Consider the following 17,004-nt stretch of genomic DNA (forward strand, 5'->3'; position numbering starts at 1 on the left):
GCCTTTTGCTAAGAGCAGGCTAATGCCAATTCTGGGTTTCCATCCATCCTTCCTCTCCTATGGCACAAATGATTTTTGCTGCCAGTTGCCATATCAAAATGCCGATTCATGAGAAACTTTGATTATGCTAAGTGAAAAGCACAGAAAATTGCTCATTTCCAATGACCACAAGTTCAAAAACTGAGTGAAATTCTTGCTAAAATGATCTACATATTTGGAAACAGCAATGGGAATCTCAGCAACATCATCAAATAGTGATGCTCTAAAAAGCAAAAAGCTTTTGAAAGCTCTCAGATGAGGGTTGCATTTGCAAGACAGAATTAGGTCCTCTTAAAAAAAATTTCTCACAGTTCCATTAGATAACATGATGAAACATGATGACAAGATGAATTCATGTGGAATTAGAAAGTTTTTACTATTCACTACATTAAGTTGACTCCACGACATTCCATTCTCAAGACAATGAATTATACAACATGGTAATTAATTAACGGATTCTGCATAATAAAGCCATAGCCGTATCTAGCAAATAATACACACATTTGCAGAAAAGTTTCTCGGGTTTTCCACCGGTTTTCGGAAGATCCCCTGAGGATGATCAGCAAGTCGCAGATCGAAACGTCGGGAGACATGGACGACATCAACCGGTGGAAAACCCGAGAAACTTTTCTGCAACTGATACGCCGGGAAAATCTAAGATCATACAATACACACATTGCCGCCAACGATTAGAAAATCTGATCATTCTAGCCATTACAATTTAAATTAGAAAAACTGTGCATAGTTTGTCAATAGATTTTAGAATAATATACATACTTATTTTGTTGCATACTACAACTTTTCTAATACTTCGAAATGAATTATTCATTTTGTTATGTGTATAAGCAAGTTTAAAACAAAATTTTAGCATTTTAAATAACAGACTTGTATTTTTAATTTTGCAGTTATTAATGCTAGAAATCTGTTTAAAATTCCACAATGCTTAAAAAATATTAGTAATTCTTTAAGAAGAGTAAATTATTGAAAATCAAACACAATATAATGTTTGGTAGAAAAAAACACTGGTTTCATCATGAATGGATTCATGCTATGATAGCTGATGGGGTTAAATGGTGCAGTCCAGCGGCCGGGGTAGTTTTGGGTGCCCCATTGAGCCGGGTCCCAAATCTGAGGGATGAACATACCAGGGACCCTAAAGAAGACCTCCGCACAGAGAGGTTTAAAATATTCTCATGCTACTCGTAGCACGGAAGACGCTTTCTAATTGTAGGTGCCAGCACGTAAGGGTTAAGAAGGCAAGGGCCGTATTTTTAAACAATACTCTTATCGCCGGAGTGGGATGAGAAAGAGTTGTATCTCCACCTACTATTCGCAGTCAAGAACGTTCCTACAGCAACACCAAACTCTTCCTCTTCGAAGTAGTGGGTGTTGAGTTGATCGCTGAAATTCTCATATCCACGTCATGCTTTGTGTGACGTTTGCTGCCCACAGTTCATTGCGGCAAGAACGCATCAACAAAAAGAAGATCGCTTTTATTAATAAAACTGGAGGACAACAAGATGGACAGGCTTACAAGGGAAGAGACGAAGTTGTTGATTGGCGTCATAACTAGCGTCTGGAGGTGTTGGAAAGCAAGAAGACGGATGCATTATGGAAGGCGAAGAAGGCGAGAGCCTAGTTGAATGTGCAGGACGAATTTAATTTGAACGAATTTGTTCGGAAGGTAAGTATGTTTGTTTGGAAGTATGATGGTGATAAATGCATTGTCTGATAGTTGAAAAGATTTTTGTTTCAATGAACAATTAATTATGAAAAATGGTTGCTGACTGATCGCTAACTATTTATCAAAGTCATAATTTTAAAACTATCAATACATTCGGAGACATTTTCATGAAGAGCCATTCTGCGATTGCGACTATCCATGCTCGGCAGTTCGCGAGACAACTTGCTCATTTTCAACAAAAATCTAACATAACTCGTGTAAGTCTGTTGGTAACATCGACGTAGCTCATTCTAGGTTCGTAGCTAGTTCATTGGTTTTGGGGTTTAAAAACCGGTGAAAAGCTATAACTTTTTTTTTAAATTCTTTGCTGAAATCCTCATAAAGTGCACTTTGGTGGTAGATTGCAAAAAACCTTCGTGATTATGTCGCGGCCAGAGATTTTCCACGAAACGTATTTCCCTTCATTTCCAATACAAGATTAGACGTGATTCGCGCCATGCGATACAAGTAAATCTTATTTTCCTGCGCCGAAATCAAAAGCTTCACAACAATAATTCCAAGTTAATGGAATGTTAATGGAATTATTATTGTGAAGCTTTTGGTTTCGGCTTGTAGCGGCGGGGTAGGGGTAACAATTAAAACGACTCCGCAATGGTGGCGGAGTTGCTGTAATTGTTATTTAGTGGCAAAGTAAATAAATTCGTGAATATACGTAGTGTACGTGTAGCATTATCAATTGTGGCTGTAGTGATGGATATTTATTTTTGGTTTGGTTACAAGTCCAGTGATATATTTTGTCGTAAATCTCAATGTAACGGATAATTTTTCTATCTCACAGCGTACCGCCAAGCAATTGAGGAAGAGTTGCGATAATATCAAGATGAGGAAACGGGAAGAGCTGGCGAATGAAAGGCAGGAGATGATGAAGAGTGGTGGCGGACCAATGACACCCACCAGTAAGGAAGATTTGCCACCAGAGATGGAAATAGCCTCGCCGTCCGTCTCCTACTCTCCGGCGAATGCTGGGGACTCTGATGCGTTGGCGGTCCCTAGCGTTTCCCCGGTGGGTAGGGATGGGACCTTGGATTGTTTGCTTCCTCTCAACATTTCTGAGATATCAGGCAAGTTGATTAAAAAAACGGGAATGTTCCTATCATTATTAAAGGGAATTCCTTAGTGTTGCACTGAGATTATTATCAAGTAAAATATTATCATGTTGCATCTGTCAGTCAAAAAATATAAAATGTGTACAGTACCATGATTGTGTTAGAGCGTAGGTACAGTACCATGATTGTGCTTAAAGGAATACAACTTCGTTAAAGAGAAATTGACCTGCATCATACTAGCCTTTGTGTATTGTGTGGTTATTTTTCTGTGACCTTTATAAAATGTCATTGCATATCCAATATAATCATCATGGTTGAAGTTAAGTTGAGTTACTTGATGTTATTTCCAGGAATTATGTCACATGATTTTCATTAATCAACGTTATACTTTCTTATTTTTCCTCTGAGTTAAATGACCACCATCGAGAGGAAGCATAAACTCCGAGGATGCAATCTGCAGGGACTTCTTGCAGTACAAAAAGGGCATAATTAATCAGGGAAGCGGCCATTGAGAAGGAGATGGAGGCTAGGCTGGGACTCATGGCATCTTACAATGAAAAGTAGGATGCCATCCAGCGGATCCGGAAGAGGGAAGCGGAGATTGCTTGTGCTATTAAGGAGCAGGAACTTGCCAATGCCAAGGCTGCTGGAAACATCATCCATATGGAGGAGGAATTTAAGAAGTGTATCCAAGGCATACAGCTTCAAACAGAGGAGGCGAAGTTGAAGCGTGTGGTATTTGTTATGATATGTTTGATTTGTTATGATATATTTTGCTTGGTGTTGCTTGTGCTTTCATTTTAAAATTCTCCATTATCTTGATGTTTTTAAAGTCATTAGCAAATGATTATCTGCCAAAGGTTATTCAGGGAAAATATATTCATTGCAATTACCTAATTTTAGGGATAATGAAAACAAAATAAATGTAGTTAGAAGTTTGATGCACGTTTCAGTTTGAGCCTCTGCAGAATAGGCAAATTAGTGATGGGAATTCAAACTTAAAATACTGGTACTAGCCTTAGGCTCAGTTTATGGAGGCTTTCAATTTTGAAACCCAGTGTGATAAAATTGAATCCATGCAATGCTCTCTGAAATGAATTATTACAAATGAAGATATTAAAAGCATGTGAATGATCATTGTGTTTGCATATGGATATTAAGGTATAATGCATGCTTTGAGAGACCTAATTATGCCTGTATTATTGCATGGAGTTTATATGTATCATATGCTTATATGCCACTTCTTTGCAAGCTTTCAGATACTCCTCTATGAATTCCTCCTCTTCCTTGACATTGGTCAGCTCCTGCTCCTGCTTCTCTCTCCTGGGCTGCTGGATACCTCGATGTCATGAAAGATGCCATAACTCTGCTGCCTGCTTCTATGCCTTAACCTGAACCATTTCCTGTGGTGATGGTGCCCTCTCTGTAACTGGAATGAGAACTTCTGCACCTGCATGGCTTTTCCCCGCCTTCATTACTCCTGCCTTTCATAAGCCATATCCCATCTCTTCCTCATCTAATTCTGCACATCCAACTAGCAATTTTGCCTTTTTTGCATTAGATTTTGCATCGTCTTCTTGCTATCGGAAATGTGTTTTGTGATTTTAATTTCAGTGCCAGGCAACAACTTTGTTCTTCCTTAGTAAATTTCTCTTGTTTTTGTAAATGTGTTTAATTTTCATTTAATAAAGCTAAATTCAATTGAACCTGTATAATGTTATTTAGCTGCATTTCCCAATCCCTATATATGTATATCTTTCTTTCAATCTTTTCAGGTAAAATGATGACATAGGTAAAGGCAAGATGTAATGTAGTATGCATTCTTTTCATACAGTGAGTGGTCAACATAAAACGTGCAGTATGAGGTTCAAAATGAAGCAATTTTTTGGATAATTTTAACATGTTGGTGAAGGTAACACGAACTAATGGTTGGAAAAACTTTCGTTTAGCAAATTAAGTGAGTAATATTTATGTTAACGTGTAAGTTATTACTGCCTCCAGGTCAATCATTGCTGCTTTATCAATTTTATAGTTGCTTTCATGTAAAATTGTAAAAGACGTTTATTCATACCACCCATGAGTGAAAATAATTTGGTACTAATCAAGTAGTATGCTTGAACAATTCCACTAATTAGTCATTTCACTGCTTACTCAAGGCATTACTGCCTTTAAAGGATCAAAGTTTTTAAAAATTCCATTTTATATTTTAAGTAGTATCAGTCACATATATCAATCGTCACTGAATATGAAGGTTGATTGAGTATGCCTGCGGACTTGATTCTCCTATGTACTAGTGTTCCATTGCTGACATAGAATTCCTTATTTACATTCTTGATTACTTGCTCCATGTTGTAAGATATTAATAGCCAATTCAGAATATGAATAACAGGGGTAGGCCTTCCATTACCTTACTCTGTAATTCCTTCTTCTATCAGCCCTTCCATCAGACAGTCATGTTTCATTATCTGGCTGATTACCACTCCATTTTTTAATTAAAAGTGATTCTGCTAAGGTTAGTTCAAATATTTATAATTTTAAAATAGAACTGTTTAATTTTATTTATTTCTTGAAATTACATTGCTAAAATCCAATTTTTTGGCATAATTATTATTATCACCCATGCATTATTAATGATTATTTATGCATACCATTGTATTTATGTCCCTACAAATATGAAATGGGTACTTTGAAAGGGCCTAACGTAATGAGATAGGGTATTAAATTAGGAGAATGAAGTACCCGTGACAAGAGATAACTCTACCTATCTTCATGTTGTTAACTGTATTTATACATTGTAAGGGACATGCAAAGGAAGTGGGAGTCTTGGGCAGGAAAGGAAAATGAAGGAACTACCTATATGGATTTTCATTGGAATAATATAATTTTATTCAAGACTAAACAAGACCCATTACAATGGAACAGTACAGAATGGAGGTGTGTTTCGGAAGAGCTTTATGTATCAGTTAGAAAAATACACTAAAGGGATAAGCAGAATCCCATTTATTAAGAAGTAGAATTACTCAGCAACCACGGTTTGCCTCAGCTTGATATTTTCTAACCATAATATGCCTTGAGATGAAGCTGCCAATTTCAACATAAGATACGTTGTGATAAACTTGGTAAATAAACATTTATATACCTTTACGTTTAATGAAAACCATATGATCTATTCCGGTTTCCGTACAATAAGCTTAACTCTCCCCCCGAACTCACAGTCGGAACATAGGTGCAGTCGATACCACCCAATACGTATACTCTAGGAAATCAACCTTTGTCATAAAAAGATGTCTTACATCTAGCAGTATTTTCCTCTGAAATTGGCAACTTATGTTTACATTTGTAACGAGGTATCAATGCCACCAGGTCATTACTGATGCTCTGTAACGGTTACCAAATATTTTGAACTCAATACCTTATAACACTTCCCCTCCAAATGGAAAATTTTCATTCATACAATTTCCAAACTAAGGAGAAATCATACCTTAATTATTCTCAACACCGTCCCCTGAGCAACTCCGGGTAGATCGCCACAAACGAGATTTAATACTGTGTTACATAATCAAAGCGATAATATAAATCTTGCGTAAAAATACCACATACCTAGAATGACCCGGAGGCATAAAACCTAAAGGCAATTAGCAGTTTTAACATATACGGAATCGTCAGAACACGATTGCTTAAATGTTCACTCCATTCAGAGGGTAAAATAACGTCTGTTACGGTTCATATTGTGAAGCGATACCTCTGGAGAAATTCCTTTCTGAATAGTAGTACTCAATGATATTCTACCTATCCCTTAAGTGTATTCGTCCAACATAAATATACGACTCTTTCAACACATACCTTGAAAATTCAGCATCCATTTCATAACAACGGTTGTTTACTTACAGACTTGACGCTTTTTTCGTTCTTTTTATACGTTTCCTCATAACAGGCATATATTATGAAACAAATAAATATCATCACGTTAAAAAAGCGTAATTTTTATGGAATTTTGATCGCATACTGCAAAATGTGTCCGGAAAAAAATGACAAAATCCGGAGGTTAACAACGCATTCCGCCATATTAGGCCTTGAAACAGTTCCTACAATTTAGAAGGGTGGTCTGATCCATGCTCAAAATAGTAGGGAGAAATTCGGTAAGCTTGTAGATGGAGTTGATTCTACTAAGAAGGAGGTACGTTTAAAAAACGCTTGGAGGTTGATTTCCCCCTAGTAACGCGTCACACAGGAAGAGTCGTTCCTCTAGGAACGTCTTAAAATACGGCCCTTTCCTCCTGATATTCTATAAAATTTGATTTTTGTGGGTCATTTCCTCACTGAAATCTACATGAGAAAGTAATGTTATGACAAAATTCTATGACAATTAATCCATTGCCTATACATGAATAAAACTATATGATTTCTCGACGATGGAATTTAATTGGTTGCTCCATTCAATACTTACTTCTTTAATAAAACCCTATGAAAATAGCTTGCACAACTTTACACAATTATTTCCTACAAAAATTATTGTGACAGGACCAATCCTAATGCCATCAAAACCCTATGGAGAGCATGGTGAAATAAGTAGCCAAAAACACACCATGTGATTCCGAATCCCTTGTATATTGATCAACATTATTGCATTGGAGTTTATTTTAGGACTAACAAAGGAACTTACTCTGTAGTAGTTGGCCCTCTGCGTGTCATTGAGTCCTCCACTATCAGCACAGCCATTCTCAGTGATAATGACTGGAGGATTGTCATATTCCTTTTTTATCCAATTAAGGAGTGATCTCAATCCCCATGGCACCACCTAATTGCATAAAATATAAAAATGATTCACTGCTAACAAAGCCCTGGAAGTGGTAAAAAAGCCAGCAAAGTAATGTGAATAATGTTATTCTTTACATGTGTTGAGTCATAAATTTTGAAACTGAAAAAGATTTATTTGTAAATTCATTTATTAAAGAATATCATGAGGTAACCATTTTTTTTCTCTTTTAATCTCCCTCAAAATTCACTCTTAATTAAAGTCTACTTACAGGGAAAAACATTTCTATCACCAAGTTAAGTATAGAAGGTTGGTGGTTTTTTGCCTCCATCACTGATTTTCATCACTACCGCCACTTAGACATTTTCTTAATTAAACTAACACCAAACTAACTTCTGTTTTATTACCCTCTGATTTGAAACTTTATCGATAGAAGTAGGTACAGATTTAAGAATGGTTTTCAGAAATTTATTTTCCATCTTCGTGACATGATGAGGTGTGTTAGTGCCATGTCAATTTTGGTATTGTATCAACTATTTATAGTGAACAGTTAGACAGGAGTGCTGATGGGGAGGGGTTAATAGCACATGGAGATGGGAACCGGGAAGAAAACCTCAATGTTCAAAAATTTGAAAAAAAAAACATTTTTTCAATAGAGCTGAAAAAAAATTATTTTCCTGAACATCTAGAGAGATATGTATGTATCTATATTCGTCTGTTTTCTCCTGATAAACTCACTATGTATCTTGACTGGTTACCTTTGCAACTAGCCTACCTCAATGACTTACAAAGAATGTATTTATTTATTTCTTCAATTCTAGCAATAAATAAAAATCCTTCCATAATACCCTTGAAAACCAGACTAAAGTGTCTCAATGGCTCACTTTTTTGTATGGGTAATCCTGTTTTAACCCCTCAAGCATGATGGATATTAAATTAAATCCCATCCCAATAGCCGCATGAGATTTAAATGATTTCGAATTTTTGGCATGCTACCATTGAATAATTCCTAACTTTCAAGATAAACTAGGTATCAGTATTATTTAAAATTTTGTAAAACTACTTAAATAATGCATTACTATATTACAGTTTTTCCACAAATTTGAATAAATATTAATTGCTATATGTATATTTCATGTTCTCTAAATGCATTGTGTTTGCACTGTGTTTATCAAATGCATTTTCAGTTTTCAAAGTTTTTCTTAATTTAGTTTAAGCTGCAAGACTCAAATATGCCATGCATTTTTAAAAATAATTACATGATGAATAAAATCTTCTCGGGTTAAGCACCGGGTCAGGCTTTTTGAGGCCAACGTTTCAATGAGTACCTCACTCATCGTCTTCAGGGCTGAGACTGAATGCCGAGCTTGGTCTACGCCGGATATTTATAGCGAGCTAGCCAACGGACGGTTGAGGCCCATTGCTGACCAGCCGATTCAAATTTGGCTCAAGGGTTTTGGAGTCTGAATTGTGACCGCGACCGTTGTATTTTATTTATCAGCGGTCTCCATATTTGGCTGATGTTCTGCCCATAGTCTCAGTTAAGCCTTTTGTCTTCGAGACGTATTCATAGACGTATTTTATTCATTCGATTCGCCGGGAAAAACTACGATCATTAATTACATGATATTTGACAGTTTAGTGATAAAGGTTTAAATACTGGAAAATTTCGATATGATCATTTGTATTGCTATTATGATACAGTGGAACCTCGTTAAAGCGAGTACGGGCTATAGCGACACCCTCGCTATTACGAGAGATAGCCGATGCACCGTCAATTGACCCTATAATAAGCGTGTTAAAAAATTTGTTTTTACGAGACCCTTTTGGCGTTGGCTCTCGCCATAGCGAGGGTTTCACCACCGGAAGACTTTCATCAAGACTCCTTAACCTCTGTAATTGCTAGCGATCAGTTAGAAATGAAGTTAATGGAGTGCACAGTCTCAAATTTATGTGGTAAACTGTCGTTCGATAAATATAATGATTGACGAAACAATGCTTTGCATGATTTTTATTCAGTGCGGCGCTTATAAATTGATTGAATAGTTAGTCATTATTTGAGTAAGGACATTTGGTGATGCAAAAAAACATCGCCTTTCGTCTGGATTTATGCTTACGTTTATCGGATAGATGTTTATCTGTCGCCGCACCACTCCTGTTCCTGTATACCTGTTCGCAACAGGTATATTGGCTATTATTTGCTCCACCTCCGGTAAAGCGACAATTCGCTATAGCGAGTGTTTATTAGTGCACCGTAGGGTGTCGTTATATCGAGGTTGCACTGTAATTCATAACTTCACTCATTTCTTTGACTGTGTTCTATTTATACTAAATCATCTCATATACCTAGGTGCTTATGTCTTGTCATTTGAAAAATTTACATGGAAATATTATGCTGCAGAGCGTCAATCTCATAGCATTCATTGGTATTATTTTCTCCATCACTTTCCGAACTTACATTTACATCTGAGTCACTGGCGAGTAATTCTTCAATTATTCAAGTAATTCTTCAATTATCAAACCTTCACATGGAAATGTTCATATTTTTATACTTGTTGAAGCCATTACAGGGATACCCAACTATAAAAATAACCACACACGGGAAGTACGCACTAGGAGAATTACGGCACACATAGGGCTGCAACGTATGACATACAAGGAAAATACAAAAATAAGGCAACAAAGTAATAAGGAAAAATATCAAAACTCATCTAAAGGATCTGACCCTTCTTGACATCTCACTAGCAGGACAGGCAACAGTTTTCAAGAAAGTGCAATCAAGACCAAATTCATCAACTCAGTGGCTTAAAACAGAATAGGGTAGTTTCTTCATCAAAGAAAACGAAAGGCATTGATTGTGATTCGTTACCTACCATTAGTGTATTCATAATATACAGATTATTTGGTTTTAGAAATCCCAGTGTAGATGAATGGCAATGGTCAATTTTATCCTCATTTGAAAAAGGCCAGATTGGCACCCATGCGATGCCACTCCACGTGACATCACAGGGACCTAGTTTCTATACGAGTAGATAGGAGTTTTACATTGTCTGAGATTACCAATGCATGCATGAGGCACAGAGCTCAGGGAAACATGTCTCAATAATCACCAATTAAAACTGGCTAAGGTCAGAAAGTTTTCTTTGTTTGATAGGGTATTAATAATCCTTATTTATGCCAAGCGCTATCTGCTAGTAGGGTACTCTGCTACCTGCTAGCATCCTGCATCATATCAGCGCTCAAACGCAAGTGAGAACCAGAATGACATCACACGGAGTTTTCCCGGCATTCATACTTAGCCGTGCTTGAAAATTTTCACTTTTCATTTAGTTGCAAAAAATGGATATCGTCATTTAAAAATCTAAATGCGTGAAATACGTACTCCAGGAGTAATAATCTTTCAATTCAAGCAATATAAAATAAGAGGAAACCACCCTATTTCATGGAAACAAAAAAACGAAGAAAAAAATCCCTATGAATATTTTATTGGAAAGAGAAAACATTTTTTCATAAATAGAGTAATTAGTTTTAATTCAAAAATGCAATACCTGATGGAGAAAAATTTTAAGACACCAAAATTCAGGAAGTGTACTTGGTCAGCATGATGGTGGCATAAGAAAATTACCTAAATAGCATGTACTTGGTATACATATGATAACATTGAGGGGTTAAGTGTTCGTTTCCAATAACCACTCATCTGTGGATGTTCGATTAAGTGGCATAATCCTGGATCCGGGAAGGTCTAGGAATCTACACTCTTCTGCTTCCTGATGCAAAGACAGCTTAACTCTTAATCAGTTTCACTGCATGAGGTGCCTAAGCAAATGAACACTCACCCTGAGCCAAGGAGCTGAGGTTTTGGGCCAGGAGTCATCATAGGATTGGTCCAATTCTGCATCTAAGAACAATGGGGAATTTCCTGAGCCAGCACTCACTTGAAAAGTAGTGTAATGGTTTATTCCAAGGAAATCTGAAGCACCTAAAATTAAATTAGTAAAATAATGTTACTTCATCCATAACTTACGTGTACACATTTACAAAGGTAAATTATAGCATAAGCCAGTGGCGTAACTAGGAATATGCTTTGGAGGAGGATAGAGGGCTCCCCAAAACCAAAACCCCCCAAAAATCCTGGTCAAAGTAAGGAGTTTTCCTGAGGAATTTTCACACAATTCATGCAATTGCAGGTGAATCAGTACTTCCTTCCTTGGAAACATCTTTACTGTTTCATTTTGGGTCCATTAACGATCACAGTTATAGCTTCATTAATGATCTCCTAATCCAAAAAAAGACCTCTCTCAATCAAAAATCACATTCAAAACAAATTTTAATAATCATTTCCTAAATATATTCCCTGCTACAGAGGAACTACCCATAAACATGACCAATAACCACTTATTAAAGCAGGAATTCCCCTTTATTGGGACACCAAAACCTGATTTACTCCGAGTTTCTGAGAATCTTACCACCATATTAGGCCACAATATGATCTAAACAGAGCCTAGTGCTTGAAACATAACAATGCAATAGTTGCAGAAATGACCCTCTCCTGCTGACAGGCTTAATTTGTGAGATTTAATCACACCACAGTATACTATTGATAGGATGAAGCTACAGGCCAATGGGATCATTCACTTGGGCAAACAACTTATTTGAAAGGTTTGGAGAATAAAGGCAAATAATAAGTTACAAAGAATTCTAAATGTACAAGAATCTTCCCCGTTTATGAAAGGCAAAAGTTCCCAACCACTTTTCATGAGTTGTTGACGATAGTTGAGTTCTGTAGCGTATGCTAACTGTGGGAAACTTTCATTGATGGAAGGAATCATTCAAAAGAGTGTGAAAAACAACAAACTATTCACGGTCCATACACAAAGCCAAGGAGTAGATGAGAAGTGTTTGGCTTGAGCTTGTGATTTAATGAATTCATCTGCATATGGTTTAAGGCCAAAGATTTTTCAAAAAGTGGGCGAGCGATCGAAGAACAGAAAAATACTGATATCTTTATTTTTTAAACTCTATCACAAACAACTGGTGAAAAACCTACTCCGATTGAAATAATTAATGAGAGAAAGAAAGAAATATAAGGTGGAAGGATAGGCCTCAATCTTAGCCTAACTTGCTCTAATGATACATCAACTTTGTGATCTCGTAATTAACTGATCATTTTGTTGTCTTTGGAGGAAAAGGACGTTTATGCTACCCAACATGCATGTATCACATGACACCATCTTTGTGTATACACAACCATACTTCCGAGGCTTGAGCCTTATGAATGCGTGGCCGTTGAGCATAGACATTTTTTTAAGAGACTTTTTTTCTGGACTTGCCAGCAGGATACTGCTCTTGTGTCACCTGGTAGAGTGCATAAGGTTCTAAATTCCACTGAAGAAACATCATTTATCTTGACTTACATTGGTGGTATGATTAAAGAATGTCAATGGCCACCGTCTGATCCTCTTCCCCTCATCTCAAAACCCAAGACTCTTTCACTTGTTTTTTTTTTTGGTAAAATAGCAAGATTAGTTTTATAAATTCAACATTTTTCAGTAAGATATTGTATAAAATGATGGTAGTGATAGTGATAAGACAGAATAGAAAGTTATCATATGTATCAGTGATTCACCATAGAGATTATAATGATTCCTGGTTCCAAGGACTAAAAGTGTTGAGATGTACTTGCCTCTGATTCTATTAATCCACTCTGGTGAAAATGTAGGGAGTCGAGACCTAGGATATCCTTCATTTTCACTCCTCTCTGCTATCTTCTGTTTCATAATGGCTGGATAATCACCTTCCTTACTGAAGATAGGATGAGCAAACCATCCCAGCTGGTAGTTAGGAAAAAGTGGTTACAATTGACTTCAATGCTATTAATTCAGCAAAAATGTAGACTCAGTAAAATGAATGAATGCATAATAGAGCTTTGATTATCTGTCGTCCAGGAGGAGAAAGCCAAAACATATATACAAGCCAATATAAATATTATTATAGAACCATAAGGGATGAATGCAGATAGAAGCAAAAATCAAATCCATTGGTATCAGTGGCAAATACAGGTAATATTTTGGGGGGAGGGACAATACCAATAATCTATTAGTAATCACAATAAACATTATATACATTAGTTTTTGGTAGCTAAATTCAGAAAGTACCTAAATAAAAATAAATAATTGATATATTGATATGTTCATTCTTAAAGTGCTATTGTTTAAAAAAGGTACCTATTAACTTTGTATCACTATTTTCTCACATGCAATCTGTTTACATATATATATATATTATATACATACATATATATTTATTCATATTAATTACTTTTTTTTTACTTTCAGGGGCCCTGGCCCCCTCCCTTATATTCTCCTCATTGGTATGCAGATAGAAACTTGCTTACAATTTGATAACCTCTGCAAAGTGAAGGGCCATCACATCTATGTTTATTTTTTTGGAATATTAAATAGATTTTATTATTTAAAATGCTGCACAAAAGTTTTAGGAAGGACAGACTCACAAAAATATAACTGAGCCAATGGGTCCCCATTGGCTCAGTTCCCATGGGAGGAGGGCACAAGGATCTGACAAGTCTTCTCATACATATTTGAGATAAAAAACAAAACACAACAATTACTGTCGAAAACATTCCCTTTAATTTTGATATGAAAGTTATTAATATTAAACTAGGTAAATGATTGAGGCCTCATTTTTGCACAAAATATAAGGAACGTCATAATAACCGTAATAAAAATCTTTTCTAATTTTCAAGGGCCTTGGGGGGGGGGGGGGGGGAGGGAACGTGCCCTCCCTAAATCTGCCTATGACTAGAATGGCTTAATGATAACAGGACTTAAAATTTTTTCAAAATAAATGTCTACCACATAGTTGACGGGTTTCACAAAGAAATTTCACCTGAAATTGCATTGCTCGATTTGCAGCATCTTGGTCAGCTCCTGAACCTGTTTTGGGAGCCATCCAGAAGGAGTCGAGAGTGATCCCCACTTTCCCTGAAAAAATTAACCCATAGTTGATTTTAAAAATCAACACAAACATTTGTTGATGGAGGCTTCTGCGGGGTGGTTCAGCCAGCACAGCTTGGCTTCTAAGTTGTCCTCTGCAACGATTCATCTCCGTACGACAGTTTTTCCAGCACTGCAGCAGGCATCTTCAGGTTTGAAGGTGTCTTCAAACCTGAAACCAGTAAAACTATCGCACGAAGATGAATCGATGTGGAGGACAACCTGGAAGCTAAGCTAAGCAAACAAAAACATTTGCTTAACATTAAAATGTGATTCTGAATGCTGAGAAATTGTAGCTTGAAAATTATTCACTCTTTCTTGTTCAGTGCAATAATTTTTTCTACCATTCGAGAGTCGAATTTGACCTGAAAGAAACTCATAGGTGTGTCACTCACACTTATGTGACCAGCCACGAAATGTCATCAGAACTCAATTCCAACGCAGCTAACCCGAAAAGCAATGGAGAGAGATGCAACCCACCGCTGCAAAAGCCTCAAGCAGAAAACTCATAGTTGTTGGCTACATTGAGGTATCAATATGTATGCACAAATTAAGACATATGCAAGAATTATGATAGAGCAAGAGGGCATGTATATGTAATACTCTTAAGACTAAGTCCAGATACGTATATATGTACTCGGAAAAGAAGGGAGAGTTTATATACTGGAACAGGATATTTTTTATGAAAAGGGAGAGAGCTACAGCGTTCCCCGAAACGCACATGCTATATCTATCCTACTGTGTGTGTGATTGTGACCATCTTTAATTCCATTTCTTCTTCTGTGTGCATTGAATTCTTCGTTCGTGGCGGGACCTCTGCCCAGAGCCATCTCTTGGCCAACTCATGGGGCTAAACCTAGGGGGATTTGGGTGTATAAACCCCCGCCGAAAACACTGGAAATTAGATTAGCCTGGATAGCTCGGTGGTCTGAGCATCTGCCCTGAAAGCAGAAGGTCCGTGGTTCAATTCCCGGTTCAGGTGAACTTTATTCCATGTGTTTTCGGCCTTCATTCCATCTCCACGCCACAGTGTCATCGACCTGTATTTATGTTTCTATCCCTTTGTTTCAATTTCTATTATATGTAATTATGATTGTATATATACATATATATATATACTTTGCAACATATTCATAGGAGGGACGAGGGCACATTTATGCACTGACACACTGGTCATTGTTCAAAATTTGTGACATAGAATGTGTCATAAGTCAGACTATCATGACTATATTTCCTGTAGAGATCTTTTCCAACTTTTACACTGCCATTCTTAATAGCAGCTTCGTTTGCATTGAAGATTTCCAGTTTTTCAGACTTAAAAGTGTATATTTTCGAACATTTACTGGAGATAACAAGTGATTCATTAGTTAAAATCTGTTATAAATTGCCCATTCACTTTAAAATATAACGAATTACATATTTATACATTTTAATAATGTTAGCTTGAGCTGAGATGAAAAAATGGCATATCAGCAAGTTTACATACTCATTGCACAGAATATTTACATTCCATAAGATTGTGAATAAATAATTGTCATGCCATAATATTCTTCGCGCAAATATGTAATTTTTAACAGAAATTAGACATTACTAGAAATTGACTTAAAATATGCCAATCTCTGCAAAGAAAAGGCTTTAATATCTGTTTATTTTTTTTTGGCTTTGCAAAAAAATTTGTGAATTTCACTTATCGTTGTTGATAACAATCTTGCTGTACATGAGACTGACTTCAATTAATCCCATTTTCCCCTTTCCGTTCATAATATGCCTGTTTAAAACAAAGCCCATATTTTCACAAAGTTGCAGCCAATCCATGCCAATGATTGAAATTCAGAAACCAAGCCCATTTATGATTAAGTTTGGCAGTAATTTGAAGTAAATCATTGGCCTCTTCATCTTCAATACAGGCGGTCCTTGACTTTTGCACACTCGACTTTCATAAAATAGGGTGGCTTCCTATTATTTTTTTGATTGCCTAAATCGAAAGATTATTACTCCTGGAGTACGCATTTCACGCTTTTAGATTTTTAAGCGATGATACCTATTTTTTGCGATTAAATAAAATGTGAAAATTTTCAAGCACACAAAAATGCGATAGCTAAGTATGAATGCTTAGAAAAGTCAGCGTGACATCACTCTGATTTCCACTGCCACCGTTTGAGGTGGCCTTTGGGCAAGGATATGAGCACCGCTACAATGCAGGCTGCTAGCAGGTAGCAGAGTACCCTGCTAACAGGTAGCGCTTGACTTAAATACGGATTATTAATACCCTATCAAACAAAGGAAACTTTCTAACCATAGGCAATTTTAATAGGTGATTATTAAGAGACGTTTCCCTGAGCTCTGTGCCTCATCCATGCATTGGTAATCTCAGACGAAGTAAAACTCCTATCTACTCATATAGAA

At 36.6% G+C, this 17,004-nt stretch overlaps 1 protein-coding gene, 1 long non-coding RNA gene and 1 other non-coding gene across 6 annotated transcripts in view; 2 read left to right on the plus strand and 1 right to left on the minus strand.

The window, feature by feature from the left end:
* LOC124153503 (myrosinase 1) overlaps positions 1-17,004 on the minus strand; it is a 49,407-nt gene that overhangs the window by 10,943 nt on the left and 21,460 nt on the right. For all 3 annotated transcript variants that reach the window (XM_046526706.1, XM_046526705.1, XM_046526707.1), the window contains 4 exons: positions 14,492-14,586; positions 13,269-13,416; positions 11,422-11,564; positions 7,493-7,627 (listed from right to left, as the gene is read on the minus strand). In XM_046526706.1, the coding sequence (XP_046382662.1) occupies positions 7,493-7,627; positions 11,422-11,564; positions 13,269-13,416; positions 14,492-14,586 (521 nt within the window). The remainder of the gene's footprint in view (positions 1-7,492; positions 7,628-11,421; positions 11,565-13,268; positions 13,417-14,491; positions 14,587-17,004) is intronic.
* LOC124153504 lies at positions 1,306-4,535 on the plus strand. Of its 2 annotated transcripts, XR_006863670.1 has the most exons (4): positions 1,306-1,723; positions 2,562-2,970; positions 3,001-3,564; positions 4,082-4,535. It is a non-coding gene; the product is annotated as an uncharacterized LOC124153504 (long non-coding RNA). The 2 variants fall into 2 exon arrangements; XR_006863669.1 differs by lacking the exon at positions 1,306-1,723 and having other exon boundaries at positions 1,872-2,970.
* Trnas-uga lies at positions 15,508-15,580 on the plus strand. The gene has a single exon. It is a non-coding gene; the product is annotated as a tRNA-Ser (tRNA).

The sequence above is a fragment of the Ischnura elegans genome, chromosome 2 (genome assembly GCF_921293095.1).
Source record: "Ischnura elegans chromosome 2, ioIscEleg1.1, whole genome shotgun sequence".
Lineage (NCBI taxonomy): Eukaryota > Metazoa > Arthropoda > Insecta > Odonata > Coenagrionidae > Ischnura > Ischnura elegans.